Genomic DNA, 18,133 nt, shown 5'->3' with positions numbered 1-18,133 from the left:
ATCCCCAGACTCAAGGGATACAGGTACTGCAGGGCTGCCTGAAGCTATGGTAAATAGGTGATCAACGGTTTCATTCAGCAGAACAGCAGCTCTTGCCTCACATGTCTTTCAGCAGCATAGCTGCACAGACCTATCCAAATGTGAACACAGACTTGAGCTATCCATGCTGTTTCACCTGAACTGGGAGGGCTTTGTTGCTAGCGGAGATGTGCTGCTTTCAGCAACCAAGACAATTTGATGATAAGATGGGTTAATAGAGATTGGGCTCTGGATCTTTTTAATTCTTTAGACACTTTAGGAGCAACAGATCAAAACGAACCTTTTGGCCCTAAGCTGGTCACACAGTTTAACAAAGAAACTCTAATATGCACTCTTTCTTCAGACTGCCATTAGAAGGTCAAGGGGAAACCTTAAATAGTCAACCCAGTTTTGCAAATAAAAGAATATCTTGAAATCTTTAATGACTGAAGTTTCAACCCACCTTTACACCTATAATGCTAAATACAAGCCACAACACAATACTTCGATGGCAGAATATTTCAAGCTGCTTCACGAAAAAAAATGTTGCCCCTTAAATTGACTGAGTCTTCCTCTCTGTGGCTTTCACATCTTTACAGTATTGAACTTCCCTTTTCCAGTGTGGCTTTTTTGTTACTATTATATGGTTAGATATGAAAATACTTTCAATCTGATAAGCTCATTTGGCTGTATAATCATTTCCAGCCTCCTGGAGCAGTTGGTTGTGCTCAGTTCTCCAGCCAAATCAATCTTTTGCAGCAGTGACAAGCCCCATGACAGCAGCTGGGTTGCAGCCACATTTGCCTGGAGTTCCTCATGTGCACCCTCTGCACCAAAGAAATCTCGTGAGGGACGTTGTTCTCTTGAATGGGGAACAGTGAAGAGGAACCTCCTGCTTAACAAGGAGCTTGTGGTGCCAGGATGGCTTTTTGTTTCTTTACACAGTAAATAACAACCAAGGTGGTTTAATAAGACGTGTCCAAGGCTCTTACAAGGCTGTAGAGGCTCCTCAAAAGTCAAATGCCCACAAACTCAGAGGTCCTGGGCACACCAGGACTGCAGGCATGCTGGAATTGGGTGGTGGGTTAGGACTTCTTTCTGCCTTGACATACTAGATAAGGACAAAATCCTTGCCTGCACGGGAAAGCTGGGATTACAGCATAACCTGAGCATGCAGAACTACCAAAGACTTACAGGAGGCAGCAAGGAATGCAACAGACTTCACTGCCCAGTCTTTGCCAGGTTTGCTCCTCTATAGATCACATCTCTCACCTTCTTTTTAGGAAGGCAGGCAAAGACCTGTCCTTCTCTTCTTTGGCCTGTTCTGGGATAAATCTCTTGCAACACCTTCAGAGTTTCTCATAATGACCTTGGCCATGTTCTGTTCTCCCAGAGAGCTGCCTGGTGGCTCTTTTTGGTGGAAAAGTATGTAATGAACCAAGGTGAAAGTGACAGGGAGAACAGAAGAGAGCAAGCAGCTGATGGGTCAGTGCTGATCTCCTTTGGACACACGTGGAAACTAGCTCTGGTGCAACCAAGCATGTGTGAAGGTTGTCAGCCATGTGCCAACTATTTCCTGCATCCCCAGCGCTGTCAGATGGAAAGCTGAAACTCCCTTTGAGATAGAAATGCTGCGCAGAGGGAGGCTGTGTTATCCTCCCATCCATGCCTCAGTGCCCATCACCATTGGCCATTTGTTTCATAATGCCACCTCGCTCCCACAAGGTGAAAAAGAGCAGGGTCTGGAAGAGATGGGACTATTGCTGCCATGTCATGGATGGGCAAAGGAAACAGACCTGGAAGACCCTCCTGAGGCATGTGTCTCAGCAGGAGAATGGGGAACCAAAAGTAGGTTTCCCCAGGGCATAGCTGATATGCCACTGCATTAGAGCACCTGCAGCAAAGAGCTTAGGCCAGCTGGGAACCAAGAGGATCTGAATACTTGGCCACTTGGCCTTGTAAATATCATAGGTTTTAAAGTCAGAAAGGACAATCCCTGTCAGCTTGACCTTCTGTAATACAGAGGTCTGAGAATTTCCTCCAGTGGGACTTGCTCTGAAGAGTAGGCTTTGCAGTTTAACTGAAAGACCTTGTTGCAAGACAGCCAGACTTAATCTGAAAACCTCACACAACAGAGAATCCACAACAACTTTCAGCATTTTGTTCCAGTCATAAATTACTCTCCTTGCCAAGCATGAATAGTTTAAATTGTGGACTTATTTCTTCCTACAAAGTAAGAATATTTCAATAGCTTGACAGCCAGAGTTAATCTGACCTAACACTCAGATGATTATATTTGGCCAGATGAGTCTTACCTTTCCAGTGACTTAAAAGCAAGGCATTAACTACAAGATGATTCATTGCCTTTGAAATTCATGTATGATGGAAAAATAGCTTCAAGTTTGCATGGGCCTGCCAGGTGAATAACACCCAGAAGCTCTCTCAAGGCAGCTAAATTGAAAACAAACAGAACCCTGACTTGCAGCAATTTAAGGGTGCCTGCTGCCAGGGAAAATACCATCTGCAGTGAACTCCATCTTTCCCTCCCCCCACTTTAATAACACTTCTAGGTCTCTTGAAACGTGGCATATTAAACTATTCTCTGCATTGCCTTCCTTACAGGGTTAGCAAAGTGCTGTCCGTCTCATGCCCCATATGGGACGGACCCTTCTGGAACGTGAGGCTAACTTCTCCAGTTGTCTATCTGCTGATGGCAGGCTGTGCCTGCCCTTTTCTAAATGGTAATGGATTTATTCAGCAGTGCTTGACACTTCTCCAGAAAAGCCAAAGCTTTACACAGTGGGGATATGATTAGGACAAAAAAAAATTAAGCTGAACTGGGTATGGTATTTCATTGCAGTTTTAGTAAGGGTAATAGCATACACCATTGAGGCACAAGTAAGGCAAACGTATAGAGAAAGGCAATTATCTACATGCCAGGTAGAAACAGAAGGAATGTGGTAGGTAATGTGCCAAAGTTAAAAAAAAAAAAACAAAAAAAAAAAACACAAACCAAAACCCAAAAAACAACCCACACACCAAGATAAAAAAACAAACAAACAAACAAACAAATCACCTTGAATAAAAAGTCTTAAGATCTGTAGTAAAAATCTCAATCAAGTCAGTTGAAGATACAACGTGGTAGAAGACTAGAAAAAAAATGGACTAACAGTCCTGAAGGGAAATGGGAATTTTTAGTTGATCTGCAGCTATGTTAGTTGATCACAGTAATATACAATACTTATATACACAGATATTGAGGGATAAACTTTCAAGATAGTAATGTAATAAAGCAGCATGCTGACTGCAGGTAGAGTGTATCAAACTTCGCAACTTTCGTGTGAAAAGCCCTTTGACTTCTAGTTGGTGAATTGCAGGAAGCCACATTCATCCACACATCACCAAGTTGTTCAGTATGGCACCATATAGGAAGTTATGAGTTATTTTAAGGCAGTACAATTAATACAGGAAAAACACAGCAATACACACATCAGCCAAAGAGCAACAATAACTATTTACAGAGGACACAGGCTAGAAGAAAGCTGTTTGTGTAACTCTGTGAGCACTGGTTCATGCCTGTAATACCTTTCCTTGCACGGCACAGCTAACAAAAGTGACAAATGAAATATGCTGGGTGATGCTGGACAGTATGCTGAATGTGGAGTAAGATTGCATACTCAGAACCGTGTTAAGTGAGAGGATAGTAAGAGAATTAAACAGCACAAAGGGCAAGAGACAACTGCTGATCTCTTGGTTCTTCTGTCCTCAGAATAAGATGCCTGGCAGCAGGACACCTTCATACTGAGAACAGCAACTACATCTCCTCCCACCTGCCTCTAAAGCCAAGCCCAAAAGGGAAAGGAATAAAACGCAAATGGAACATAGAATCACAGATTGATTTGGATCGGAAGGGAGCTTAAAGATCATTCAGTTCAAACCCCCTTCTACTAGTCCAGGTTGCTCCAAGCCTCCCCCAACCTGGCCTTGGACACTGCCAGGGATGGGGCAGCCACATGCATATGTATTGCCTGAAAGGGTTAATTCCCTTTTGCTCCTATGGGCTGAAGAGGAAAGGGTGAAGTTTATTGGCAGCTGCTTAGTAATACAACCAACACTAAAGTTTTGCAGTGAGTATTGATATTTTATTTTTTAAAAAGAAAAAAAAAAGAATACATCATTTTAGCATCTGGAAATGTGCACAAAGTTACATATTTCAAGGAATTCACACATTAAAGAAACAGGCTTTGAAAGAGTTTCTTTAGTGCATGGGACTTATCAATTCTTTCACAACAGATACTGCTTGTTTCAAATACTCTATAGTAAAATGGTATTGGGAGAGCCAGAAATCCCCTAAGATGCCAGCACTGCTAGTACAGGAGGTGCCTGACCTCAGTCTCTCAGTCATGAGCACCAGGGATACCCCAGTAACTCCAATAGGTAAAAAAAGAGACACTCCAGCAACATAATGCCACAACCTAAGGCCACCCCGGGAAAATCAACAGTATCTCAAATCTGTCAGAGACTAGGCAGTTCCCATGCATCTTTAAATGAACTCGTCCCAACCCTGGTATTTAGTAACAGCTTTAAGGAGTATATTTATATAAAATCTATTTAAAAAAATCAAAACACTATTGTAAAATTCACATGAACACACACAACTGTAGCAACACCATGTTTCCAGTGGAACTTGGTTATTAGCTGCTTGCAGTTTATATACAAAGCTGATTAATTAGAAAGGCTGCTACAGGGAGCCAAGCTTTCTTTACAGGTTAGCCCCTGGCTAGAACAATGATTTCCAATGTTCAATGTTATCTTCTAGGAGTTGGCAATGTTAACAATTCTGATTAGAACACCAGGGTGCAGTGGTTTGTAAACACTTTATCTTAATATTAAATTAAGATCCAGAGCATTCTAACTCTCTGCTCTGACACTATAGATCAGCTGATTGATATGATGCTCTAGGAATTAATGGGAGATATAGACAGTTTGGCCAACAGAAATCCTTTAGACCAGTTCATTCCTGGTGCCAAGTTATTGACTTTAGAGCAAAAGCATGAGTTTGACCCACAGTAGAGTCACAGGCAAATTTTTCAGAGGATGTAGGAGTTTCCGTTCGATGCTAGCAAAACAATTTAAGTTTTCCACGATCCCCACTCTACAGAGGGAAGCAGTTTGCCAAGTTCACAGGCAAGACCAGCAACACAGTCCAAAAGAACTCCAGATTCCTAAGTACCTGGCCCATGTTGCAGGTGCTGGACAGTAATGCCCACTTCTCTTCTGACTCCTACAGTCCTCCACCCCCTTCTAATAAGTAAAGATTACATGATACTGCATTTGGGGAAACACAGGAAAATGCCTAAAGAAAATGCATTAGGGATATACATTAAAAAGGCTAAAATATCTCAAGACAGGAAAAAAATATCTTCCTGTTGTTCTTGAAGCTCTTCTTAACTCCTTCCTCTTTGCCACCTGCAGTCCTGAGTAACGAATGTCTGCCAGACCTGGCTGGCAGCTTCCTCAGACCCTTTCCTTGTGCTTTATATTAGCCAGCTTGACTGTTTCCTGCTCAGAGGCAGGTGGAGAAGGCTCATCGTGACATCCAATCATCAGCTGGTAGACAATCACTCCTGCAATAGCCCCAAGGAAAGGAGCCACGATTGGAACCCACCACCAATGTTCACAAGCCCTGGAAAACAAAAAGAAAGGGCACAAGGTAAGAGCCTAAGCCTTAGGATATTCGTGTTTGAGTCTGGAACAATGCAAGAGCTGATAATCTCCAAACATCACCATTGACTTGCAAAAGACAATACTAGCCACATGTCCATGGCAACTTCCAAGGCAGATATTGCCTTTCTCTGCATTTCCAGGTGACAGGCTATTCAGAACAGCTGCTTCCAGGACTTCCAATACTGCCTCTCCACCAAGAAAGAAGAGAAGCACTTGCGGTGCCTGCACTAGGCACCTTCACTTCCCTTCCACTGCTTGCAGGAAAGTAGCCCTCAGTAGCACGTACCCTGTTTTGCTCTCAACTGTCTCCAGCAGCAACAAAATCCAAGCATAAGCACCCTCCATTTTCTACCACCAGAAGAATGATGATAGGCTTATGTTCCAGGTGCACCTGAACTTCTCATGGATGCTCCTAGATTTCCACCTTGATAGCAAAGTTGGGTCATTACTCCCACCACTGGAAACTGCCCAGTTTCTGCAATTTCTTAAGCAGTTGGAGTTTGGTTTGGTTTTTTGGGGTTTTTTTTTTTCTTTTTTCCCCCAGAAGATTTATACAAACCAAAGATACCTCGTGAGTGCTGAGACCCTTTATGGTGTCAGAGCTACCACATATTTGGACCCCTTGCTGCACAAGGTTTTTATTGACAAGCACTTACCAAAACACTTCAGAGCCCCAGCCAGCAATGGCTGTGAAGAGACGAGGCCCGAAGTCCCTGGCAGGGTTGACAGCGTAGCCAGAGTTGAAGCCCATGGAGGTTCCAATAACGAGGACAACAAAGCCAACTGTGAAAGCCTCCAGCCCAGTGGGGACAGGGTTGTTGTAGGGATCGACAATAGCCAAGACACAAACAATCAGGGCAGCAGTGCCAATGAACTGAGGAGGTCAGGGAAGAAAAAAAGGAGGATTTAATCACATTAATCTTTTAACCAAGTTATTTAACTCCTCTGAAGTCCCATGCAGTCAGGACTTCTAAACTGGAGTATCTTCACAAAGTCATCCCATGGCATCATCAGACCATGGTAGACTGAGCACGTGTGGGAATGGGAGAGTGAAACATGCTCCTTGCAGCTCAATCAGCCCACAGACTCAATCAAGCCCACACCTTTTTTCCTACCCATGGAACAGCTATGAATAACTGTTTGAGCAGCCTCTTCCTGAACCTGCTTCCAACCTGCCATGGCTGGGAGGCTGCTGTCCCTTTGTGGTGGATAGCAATTTTAAGGAGGAGACAGTCACCTCCAACACCAACCACCACCCCACACTCAGTTGACCTCTCAGTTGTGCAACATCCACAGTAGTACAGCAGGAGAAAAAAGAACCATTTTTTCCTCATACTAGGGTTCTTCAGAGGCTGGGAGCAAGTGAAATCCTCTTCCCTGGTATCCTGGGCAGTGTAATACCACTAGTTAATGTCCTTAACACAATCCATTCTCTAACTGAGAGGCCCATAGCCAACCCAAAAGATTTCTCTTCCAAGGTACCTGCATCCTCCCAGGACCTTCTTACCTGGTCAAAGAATCCATTCACAAGGTTCAGATGCCTAGATGGGTAGGTAGCAAAGATTCCAGCAGTGCCATTTAGTCCTACCACGCTCAGCTTACTATTGCTGAAATCCCAGATGGCATCTGGAAGGGATGGGAAGACAGACAGGTCAGTCATTTTCCAACACACATCACCCTGCTTGGAAGATTACTACAGTGTAGGCTCCACAGAGCCATGAATATTGAGATAGAATTTCCAGAGTGTTTTGTGTTGTGAAACCATTTTCTGTAGAGCAAACACTCATTTGGAAAATTTAGAGTGTGATCCACCACAGCATTTTACCAGTCAGGCTCAGGTACAGAAGGCCTGAGTCCCTGATCTTCATATTTCTTGTTTGTCACACACACAGAAAGAGTTAAAGCCAAAAAGTAAAACTAAAGTGATTCCAAATCTCTCCCACAGGTCACCCAAATGCCTGTGGTATCAGTCTCGGTATCTTGACATGAGGTATTGCTACAAATATGATCTGCAGCAAATAGGATTTGGGCTGATCGTGCACTTTCTTTTAAGCCAATACACAATTAGTTTCACCTTTTGAAGTCATCTTGTAGAGCAGTCAGCCCTTTTCCTACCACTACGTGAGAGATGGATAACCAACCTAGGTGGGCTGTCTAGTTTCCCTCCATGGTTAGTGGAGAGAAAAAGAGACACTTCTGAAGGTAGGTCTTCTATGGATTAGAAAGGAAATGGGATGAAGTCTCTTCTTCAGAAGAGACCATCAAGTAGGAAGGTAACCAATATTGGAGTCCTGACATTTACAGAGACAAAGGTATGTCCCCCTGCTTCTTTCTAAGGTGATAATGCTGGGGTGGCAGTTTTTCCAGGAACATCAGTCAGGAGGAACAGACGCATGATGAACTGGATTTCTACTATGCTTTCCAAGGTGCACAGATATAAAATTTTCATCACTACTAATGTTTCATTGGCTTTTCCGCCAATCCAAAACAGATCTGGTTTAGACCATACACTAGATACAAAAGGGGCCATCCAAAGGCCCAGTGATCATTACTCAAGGACAAAGAGTTCACATTGACAGTGCTTTTTGGCCTTCAGATTGATTGAAGGATGCTTGAAACCAGCATCATGAGAATAGGAAACCCCCCTCCAGAAACACGGTAAGGGGGTTTGTCAAATCTCTGCTCTGCAAGAAAATGGTTCTCTCTATTCTGGAAACAAGCCTCCCTGCAGTGTGCCACAAAGAGCAGTACTCTCACCCCAATAAACACACAAGGCTTCTTCACTTACCATGGTAGAGTCCAAAGACTATGCCAGCCCCAAGGAAAGCCCCCAAGGTTTGAGCTAGGGCATAAACTGGTAGCTTGATCCAGGGCTCCCGGGCCAAGAAGCACATGGCAAAGGTGACAGCTGGGTTCAGGTGTCCACCTGCAGAGAGGCTGGCGATTAGTGTACTTTTACAGGCAGAATTTAGGTCCCAGAGATGAGCCAGGGGACACTGGTTTCCGTACCAGTGCCAAATAGGAAAGGTACAGCTATCCAGGTCTACACAACAATCATCACAAGTTAAATCCGGCCCACACGGAACACAACGTACCTGATACCTGTCCTGCGATCAGAATGCCGAGCGTTACAGCAAAGCCAAAGGCCAGGTTGACGGTCAGGAAACCTCCATGAGACCCTTTGCTGAGCACAATCTGTGCCACAGAGCCACAGCCAAACAGCTAGGAGAGAAAAAGGGATTAAAATTACCCTCTCCGTTTCACATCAGGACAAGTTGCTGACCGATGCCTGCAACAGCTCCACTTAGAGCTACAAGCACCATAACAGCCCATCCATGACTCAAAGCCTTCAAAGCTTCAACCTTTCATCAGATTATCTAGGAGTTATCTCTAGGGACAGCAGGGAAGGAGAAATGACACAGGACAAGCCTACCTCTTGTCAGGGGGAACCAAAACCAGGGCCAAAACCAAAAGCAAGATTGGACAACAGGAGGCTGGAGGTCTTTGTCCAGCCATCTAATTTTGAGATGGTAGGTGAGAAGAAGGAGCCAGATAGCATCCTGGACCGAGGTACTTACAGTGCAACTGCTCAGGTGAGGGATCTGGGTACCTTATTGTTAAAAAAGGCTAACGATTTTTTGACACATAGGTTGGCAGGGGATAGTTTTGCTATTGCCTGGAAATACTGACATGATGGAAGGCCATATTCAGCCTGATATTCATGGAGTCTTCTTTCAGGTGGCACTGGCTGACAGTGAGGGGCTGGGGCACCTAGAGCTGAGGTGCCCACATTTGTCCAAGCCCCACTCTGCTGTGGCCACTCTGAGCACAGCCCACACCATTCCTCCGAGCACATTCCACACCACCCATATTCTTCCTACGGCAAAACCATGTCACAGAGGATTAGGGCAACACAGCTGGCCTGTCTCAGCAGCACCAAAACGGCACAGACACCATCAAGAAAAGTCCATTTTCCAGAGAGACCACCACCAGCACAATCAGAGATTTGGCCTTCTGTCCAAGATCAGGTGTGTGCCAAGCACTCGGGGGAACAAAAGCTGTTTCTGTTGGGTATAAAGGGTGTTGTAGTAGCTAATGGAGACACATGCTCTTGGCTGAAAGACATTTGCTCCAAACAGATGAGCCTTCTCTTCCCAACCACATCCAAACACCATCTTACTATGCTTCCATCCAAAGCAGAATCTTAAGAATCCAAACCAGTTTTCTGTGGCAGCTCAGTTCACCACTCATCCAGCTGGAGGCTTTCTGCCTTGCCAAATCTTACCACCACTCATCTTGTAATTTAAGGAGCACTAATCCTAAAAATCTATATGCTTGTGTCTTCCAGTGGCTCCACCTGAACTGATTCTTGGTGTTCATTAGGGATTACCATATAAGCAGGTACTGAGAGAATCCTTGAACTGGAACAGGGATTCCAGCTTTTTCCAGAGATCCTCAAATCTAGGGGTCAAGGCTTAACTTAAATCTTCCAACCACATAAATATATCTATACATCCTCAAGACTTTCTGCTTATGTGAACTCCATCATCCCAGAATTACTCAGTTGCCACAGAGGCATTATCTGCTCCTAGGGGATAAGCCACCAAATAAGCCCCAAGGCAGCAGGAGTAGCTGTCTTCACCCCTCCTGCCAATACTGAACATGACCATTGAGCAACACACAATGCAGATCAGGGGCAAAGCCAAAAAACACCTAACTATTCCCCTCCCACCCCCTTGACAACAGATGAATTACTAACAAAGCAAACACTTCACACAGCCTACAGGGAAAGGAGCAACCAGGTAGGCTGCAGTCTGACTCACAAGGTGGACACTGTACACAGGTGCTTCTTGACAAGAGGTCAGATCCTCAACACAGGACCTTATGTGGAAAGGGCAAAGGAACCTGTAGAACTCGTTAGTTAACAAGAAGAATGGCCAGCACTGCTCTATACAGGGTGCAGTCAAAACAGGCCCTTCAGTGTCCTAACACTGAGCTGCCCAGCTGGGAAACCATGGCAGAGAAGATGGCCCAAAGGCAGAAAAGATGAGTTCTTGTGCAGCAAACAGAGCCATCATTCCCAGCTATTCCCAAACCACCAAAAGAAGCATAATAGCTCCAGCTGAGAAAACAAATACTGGCCAACAACCAGGGTGACATCCATTCCTTCCCTTATCCCAGATGAGCCCCAGCATGCTTTATTCAGAAGTTTGAAGAGAGTACTTGGCCATGGTGTTTGCCTCTCTAAGGCCACACAGCACACCAGCCTAACCACGGAGGGGTGTGGACCCACAAAAAGCTGCAGTGGACATCCGAGTTCAGCAGGGTTGACCCCAGGTTCTTCCTAGTGATGAAAGCATTTCTGTTATTCACTCTGAAAGAACTGGCAGTTCTGCAAGTGGATGGTGGTTGGCTCATTAGCCACATACCTTTTGGTTGCAGAAACCACAGAGTAAAGCTTTTCCCCCCCGCTCCACTTCCCTGTTCAGCCACAAAGGTCTTCCCTTAACCTGGAGGAATGCCAGCTCTGCCATTTCTCAAGAAGTTATTCCCCATCCTCCTCTCCCCCATCCTGGCAATAGCTCTCCAGCTTTTCCGCAGAAGAGAGTCTATGGGCCGTGCAAAAACACCCTGGAGCCACTCCACAGGAGCATTACAATTATTTATCAGATGAGCCCTGAGCACTATTTGGCTTAATTCAGTGTAACAGTAGAAAACTTGACCCTCAGCAGATTAAAAAGTGTAAGGTGATATTTAGGGACAGGTTTGAACCTTGGCATGCAAGTCTGCAATTCCATCCTGCAACGGTGGCATCCACTCAGCATGAACATATATTCTTATACATGACATCCATCCATCGCATTTGACTTTTAGGAACCAGTTCAAAAATGGTCACCCCTGCTTTTGTGGCAAGTGGCTTGACGTTACAGTAGTTATTACAATAACTACTCTGGTAGTGGTTATTCCAATTTTTAACCACACTATTTTCACTTCTGCTATTTGCTAGTTTTCTTTCTGGTTCCTTTTCCCTCAGCAGGGAGGGACAGGAGACCCTCAGCATCCATTTCTTCCTTTACCAGTACTTGCAGAGAAGTGTTTAGGAGCTGCTTGAGTGTAAAAGCAACAAGGTCGTATAAAAGCACTTCAGTGTCCATACCAGTGGCTTTTAAGTGCATGCAATGGTTGTAAAAGTCATACACAATATTATACCACTATGGTCACGGACAGTGATGCACACCCAAGGGAAGATGACTCATTCTCTCATTCTCTTGATCTTAATAGTCTGCCTCCAACACTGCTACAAAGAAAATGAAATAAAAGACCCAACACATTACAGAAGAACATCACCGCCAACAGAAACCCAGGTTAGCACCTCACATGGCAGCCACCTGTTATACCCCTGTGATACACTAGCCAAGTTCAAAAGCACTTTTAAAGTGCTAATAAAATGATTGCAACAAAACATCACTCTGATGTATTAAAGCTACTCTCCTAGGAATTGAGGTCAATGCATCCATTTACCAGGTTAATGGAAGCCTGCTCCCTAATTTCATCTTACTGGCTCTAGCACATCTAATGCCTTCTGGGTCAACAGGGAAGCTTCTCACTCCTCATGAGCTGATCCAACTCCTTACACTGAGAAAAACAACAAAATCCGTATTCTGCAGGATCCATGAGCTGAACTGGTTCAAAGGTGAAGGGGCTGACAAACACCAGAGGGGAGCAGTACCCCTGGTACAAGGGAGGGGACAGCCAGAAGCAGCAAAACCAGGAAGAGGTAGCAGGTCGCTAGGTGAAACTTCTTACTCTGGGAACCTTTAAACTCCCTTTGTGCAGGGCATGTTTGGAGAATGGCCATTTGGTGTTGTCATCCAAGGTGAAAACATCCTGAATCAAAGACTGGACATGAGAAAGACACAGAGCCAGTCAGGACTGGTAGGAAAAGACCTTGGAAGGAAAAGAAATAGAAAAGCAGGAAGGCCATCTGAGTTTATAGGCAGACCTTGCAGAAAGCAGCTCAAGAGGAATGTAGTGCTCAGCCAGGTTTCTTCCCTTTCTTTCATTCTCCTTTCTTTGCCAGTGTTTTTTCACACCTTCAGGTGCAACACAAAAGGCCTGGGTACATTTGCTCCTGGACTTCAGACAAACTGATCTCTGAATCAAGATGGGAAAGTTCTGTTGGCATAGCCCAGAAGGAGTGTTATTACCTGAATTACAACTTTCCTCTTCAGCCAGCAAATAAAGCAGAGATTAGGCAAGAAGCCTGCTGTAAATCTACCCTAATCACCTTGGTGGATGGGAAAGGCACTTGTTGCCCTCTAGTTGGTGGGGAAGATGCTAGAAGGTGCCCTGGGTCTGCTGTGAAGGGAGAGACCCTGAGATATTGATGGAAGACTTCAAGCATTAGACACACAAGGGAAGACCTCTCTCCATATCAGAGTGAAACTTACAACTATCCTACACCCCTTCAAGGGGAAGGCTGGGAGGGAGGGAGGGAACAGTGAGCTATCACTTCATAACCAGTTCAAAACAACCTGCAAACTCCTTGTCTGCAGCCCAAAGCAAGGGGGAGTTAAAGGCACAGTAAGTCTTCCCCACAGCCTCTTGCTGCTCTGCCCAAGGAGCAGGACCCAAATGTGGGTAGATCTGAAGACACATCCATTGCCATTACTGTTTCTGCTCGAGCAGCATGCAGAGATCTTTCTCAGCTCTATGGCCCATGTGGCCAGGACAACCTCCATCATCCACAAAGACAGTGCAAGTAACACCACCATTTCTGCCTTTCCTCAAAGGGTCTCTCAACCGACCAGAGTGGTCATCATTTACAATTTGCAAAGCAAGGAAAAACATTAGACCTCACAGTCCATGTTTCTGCCCAGCATGCATGGAGCCTGCTTGGACAGAAGCAGTCTTATGGGGAAGGGCAGCAGCAGATGGTCTGTCACATTATGGCTTTTTCTGCACCACATGCTGTCCCAGAGCCAGGCAGGGCTGCAGGACTCGAGATAAGAACGTCTAAGGAAAAGTTGTACCACACATAGTATCACACACTACAACAACTCTGCACCACAGATCCTTTGCAGGGAAGAATCATCAACACTCAACACACTGACAGCAAAGATTTCCAGCCCTTTTTAAAGCCTCGTAAAGCATTAACAGAGAAAATAGATTTTAAAAATTGAAAATACAATAAAGATCACATTCTCCAAATGCCACAAGCAGGAAAATCAGCACAAACTGAACAGCGACTGTGGGAACTGCTGTGCCGCCCTGGATGGCTGCGGGATGAGCGGCGACGTCAAGCTCTGCATTGCCAACAGTTAAATGAGGCTCCCTTCGCCTTGATCATCCCAACCACTTTGCTATTCTGGTTTCTGTGGTCTGCAGCACACTCATACCCCAAACAGCTACCACCTGGCTACAAAGTCAAGGCAGCCCTGATTGAAAAGCAATTAGGAATTGTTTTGTTCTTTCTTTGTGCCTCAACAGCGGTGAATCACAGTTAGCCCAACTTGGAAATCAATTACAAACAGCAGACGTAAAAAACCTTGTCCTGCAGATGTAAAAAACAAACAGAATGCTTTGGTATTTATAGCCAGCAGAGCAAGGCTAGGAGATCGAGCCTTTAAGGGAGTCACAGAGTCCTGCCACTGGAAATCTGGCTTTAGTGAGTTGCTACAGTAAGAACACAAACAGCAAGAGACTTGGAAAATGCCTTCAGCATTTACGCTGCTTAACTACAGCCAGCAAGTGGTGCTTCCAGCCACTTGGGAAGTGAACTCTGAAGGGTGAAAATAGTCACCCTAATTATCAAAGGAAAGGTAGAATCAGCATTACTATTTTAGTAACAGTAAGGACGCTGCCCATAGACCAAAACCACATTGTGCAAGGCGTAGTACAGAGCCAAAGCAACTTGCAAGTAGAGAGCACCTCGCCTTCGTGCTACTCAGGGCTTGGCTGCCTCAGTTGGATTATTTTTCTTATCTTATCTCAGAAAAAGAGGCACTGTTCTGTGTTCATGGTCTCTAGATTTACAACCTCCTTAGAAAATAAAATAGAGTACTAGGTTAATTCTTGCTGGGAAAGAGACTTTGCAGGGGTCTGAAATAGCTTTGCTGTAGAAAGGTTTGAGTGCTGCAGTCATTACGCAAGTGAGAGGAAAGAGGGAAGAAGCTGAAGCCGTGCCAATATCCACGGTGGGACAAGTTTTACATTACATAGTGAAATTTAAAGTAAGCTGCAAACTTTCAACAGCTTCCCTCCCTCAGGGCTCAGGAAGTTGATTTCAGTGTGAACGATATTGAACATTAAATCCATTCCTAATACCGTTCTAGATGTATTTTTGATCTGTTAACTCCATCTCCCATGAAGACAACTTCATGGATCCCAAGTTTTTCCTCTGGTATTTTATTGCTGAAGCCCATACCGGGTATTTATAGGGCTCAAAAGCAGCTAAATGTGTGCACACCCAGCTCAGTCTGCTGGCAGGGTGGGCAGCAGGGACTTATGCAAGGTACAACAATCTCTCTCCTGGAACTATGCAATTCAAACTGCTACCCAGACAAGCCATTTGAAAGGAGAAGAAAGTTGCCTTCTGTTTCAGGCAACGGATACAGTAAAAAGATGCAAAGGATACAGGTAGTAGGGAACAAAAAAGGAAAAAAAAAAAAGTAAAATAAGTAAAAACTGTGAATGTCACTTCATTAAGACAACTACACTGGGACAGCTCCAAGATAGAAAGGGATTAACTCCCAGCAGACTGATATTGCAGGCTTCCTGCCCTGGAACCCACTTCCCTCTCCGAGTACTCTGTTCTTGACTGACAACCCAGGAGCATTCACCATGTTTGGGACTTTCCTATTCCTCCCACCAGCCCACCCCATCTTGTCCCAGAGGGACAGAGTGCCCACAGCCCTCCATCCACTGCATCACAGCTGTAGGAGGTCCTAGGTGACTTCTACAAGACCGATGAGATGGAGTTCAGTGGGTCACTAAACTCAACACACATATCCCTTGCCCCCTGACACCAGCTCAGAAATTCCTGAACAAGGGCTCTGCTTGTACACACGCAAACTTTAAAACACATCACGTGTGTTGCTTCTGAGGACAAGGCATGTGCTGCTCACTTCTGTCAGTGCGGCATCCAGCCTCCTTCATGGGTGCCCATTACCACCCCCATTTTGGAGTCTCCTTACGATTTTGGACCAAACTCTTCCTCAGGTTCAGAGCACATTCCAGCTCCTCTCTGCCTTGGAGTGGCAAGGCTGTAGAGAAAAGTAGTCTCTGTTGTGCCAATTAATACTGTCAGAAGAAGAATTTTTGGATCATGAGCCTTCCAAAAGCTCAGATACACACGGTTAAAGACTTGCCTTGTTTCTCAGCAGTATTAACTTGGCTAGCAGGAGACATAATTTCACCTTACAAGTCCTACCCTGCTTCAATCCTGAGACGAACTGCAGCAACATCAATGATTCACAGATAGCAACTTTCTACCTCTTAACCACTTTCCTATCATCTTCTATCCACCTTAATTTCAAATAACCCTTCTCTGAAAAATCAACAGGACTTGTTTGCATATCACCAAAGCTGGGTCACTCTGACAGTAAAGCCATTGCACGATGTGAAGCAGCTTTCTTTTAAGAAAGGTGACATTTTACAGGGTCTTCACAGAGTCCCATGTCCTCCCCCCAACAAGACTCAGTAGCCCACTTCCTCACCAAAAAAATAATCTTATTTATGAAAGCATATAGTTGTCTGTCAGTCTTTTCCTGGTTTTCCCCAAGCGCACATGTGGCTTCATCAAGCCTTCCTCTGCTTTCAACTGCTCCAAACATTAGATTTCTCCCCAAACAGTCTTGCCATCTATTACAAAGTGGTGTAAACCCACACTCACTTCACTGAAACCTGTAGGATTGGTCTAGATTTACACCACTTCAGAGGAGCTTTTGCCTGCAGATATTCACTGTGCTTACACCAGCTCATTTCTGCTGCAACACCAGTGCATAAAACCTGTGGCCCATTGGGCAGTCCTGCCTTTTTGGATGCAAATGCCCAAAGCCATATATCCCTGTCCCAGTTTTGTTACACTGGTATTCCGCCGCCACTCCTCACGCACAAGTGTCCTAGCTGTTCACATCTGCTTTTGACTTCAAAGCAAGCCAGGGCCACTCAAAACATCTACAGGCTAAAGTACTCATACATTTATCTGTCCTGCTTTATCCCTTGTATCCCACTGCTTTGGAAACTGAGCACTAAAACAAGCAGGAAAGTTTTGTTGCCATTCACCACTTAAAAAACACATCGACTGGCAGCTTTGGCACTGTCACATACGTGGTGAGCACAAGGTCCCCATCAGCTACCAGCACAGGCTGCGGTGGTGTCGTGCAGCCCTGCTGATAAGACTCTGAGGAACTCACAGCAAAAAAACCACTGCAGCAGTTTAAATTCTGGCTACTTCTTCTCCATAGGATGCACGAGGAAAACAAAACAAGGTGAGGACAAAGCTTTCACTTCCCCGGGTGATAACTCTTTCAGTATTTCATTGCCAAGAAGCTATTCCAGGGCAGACAGAAAGGAAGTTTTGCATACTCTCTCGCAAACCACTTGCTCCTTACACAGAGGCTTTTTGCTCCCTCTTTTGCAGACGCACAAAAGCCCCCGAACACCCAAGAATCTCTGCAGAGCCCATCCTTTGTCAGCAAGTTCAACCTAAAGCCCCCGAAGTTCACCTAAAGCAACTTGCATGGATATCTTTCCTGCAGGAAGCAGGAAAGTAGCTGTGTCACAACAGGTCACACTGGAGCTGGGCTCATCCCCAGTGCAAACTCTGGAAGCAGCATAACCCTTTATCGGGACCATTTCCCCCCACACCCAGGGTCAGAGAGCATCCCCAGCGCAGAGCACAGACTCACCACCAGGATCAGTGTCCCCAGACACTCAGCCAGAGCTTGCCGCACTAGCTTGTTTCTGATCCTCAGGCGCTCCTCAATAATAGAAAGGATGTCCTTTTGCCTCCCCATCGCAGCAGAGGTGATGGTCAAGCAGTGTCAGAGAAGAAGCAGTAGCCGATGAAGTCTCAGCAAGATTTCTTGCCTAGTGCAGCTGCCTTTGCTTATAAGTAAGTTGAGTGGTGCCTGACACACCTCCTGGGTAACCACACCCCCTCCACCCTTTCTTCAAACCCAACTTTGTTTTTTCCCCCCCCTCCTTTTAAGCATGAGGCAGAGCGGGTGGTTTTCTGCTTTATTGCTTGCATAGATGAGCAAAAGGTTCAGGAGTTTCAAAGGAAGGACAAATTAAATGTGGCAGACATGTCCTGCTCAAACCCCTGTTGTTTTCACCACTGAGCACCTAACACATGGGGCCACATCTGTCCCTCTCCAGCTTC

General features: G+C 45.2%; 1 protein-coding gene across 1 annotated transcript; it reads right to left on the bottom strand.

The window, feature by feature from the left end:
- Window positions 1-4,225: 4,225 nt before the first annotated feature.
- Window positions 4,226-17,894, bottom strand: AQP3 (aquaporin 3 (Gill blood group)). The gene is made up of 6 exons (XM_030469817.1): window positions 17,658-17,894; window positions 8,841-8,967; window positions 8,534-8,671; window positions 7,253-7,371; window positions 6,402-6,619; window positions 4,226-5,704 (listed from the first exon to the last, which is right to left on the bottom strand). Exons 1-6 carry the CDS (start codon window positions 17,763-17,765, stop codon window positions 5,536-5,538), a joined length of 879 nt encoding a protein of 292 aa, XP_030325677.1. The 5' UTR covers window positions 17,766-17,894; the 3' UTR covers window positions 4,226-5,535.
- Between the last annotated feature and the right edge of the window lie 239 nt (window positions 17,895-18,133).

The sequence above is a fragment of the Strigops habroptila genome, chromosome Z, assembly GCF_004027225.2.
Source record: "Strigops habroptila isolate Jane chromosome Z, bStrHab1.2.pri, whole genome shotgun sequence".
Taxonomy (NCBI): Eukaryota; Metazoa; Chordata; class Aves; order Psittaciformes; family Psittacidae; genus Strigops; species Strigops habroptila.
Note: the sequence above shows the minus strand (reverse complement) of the source record. Positions and strands in the feature narration are given on the sequence as shown.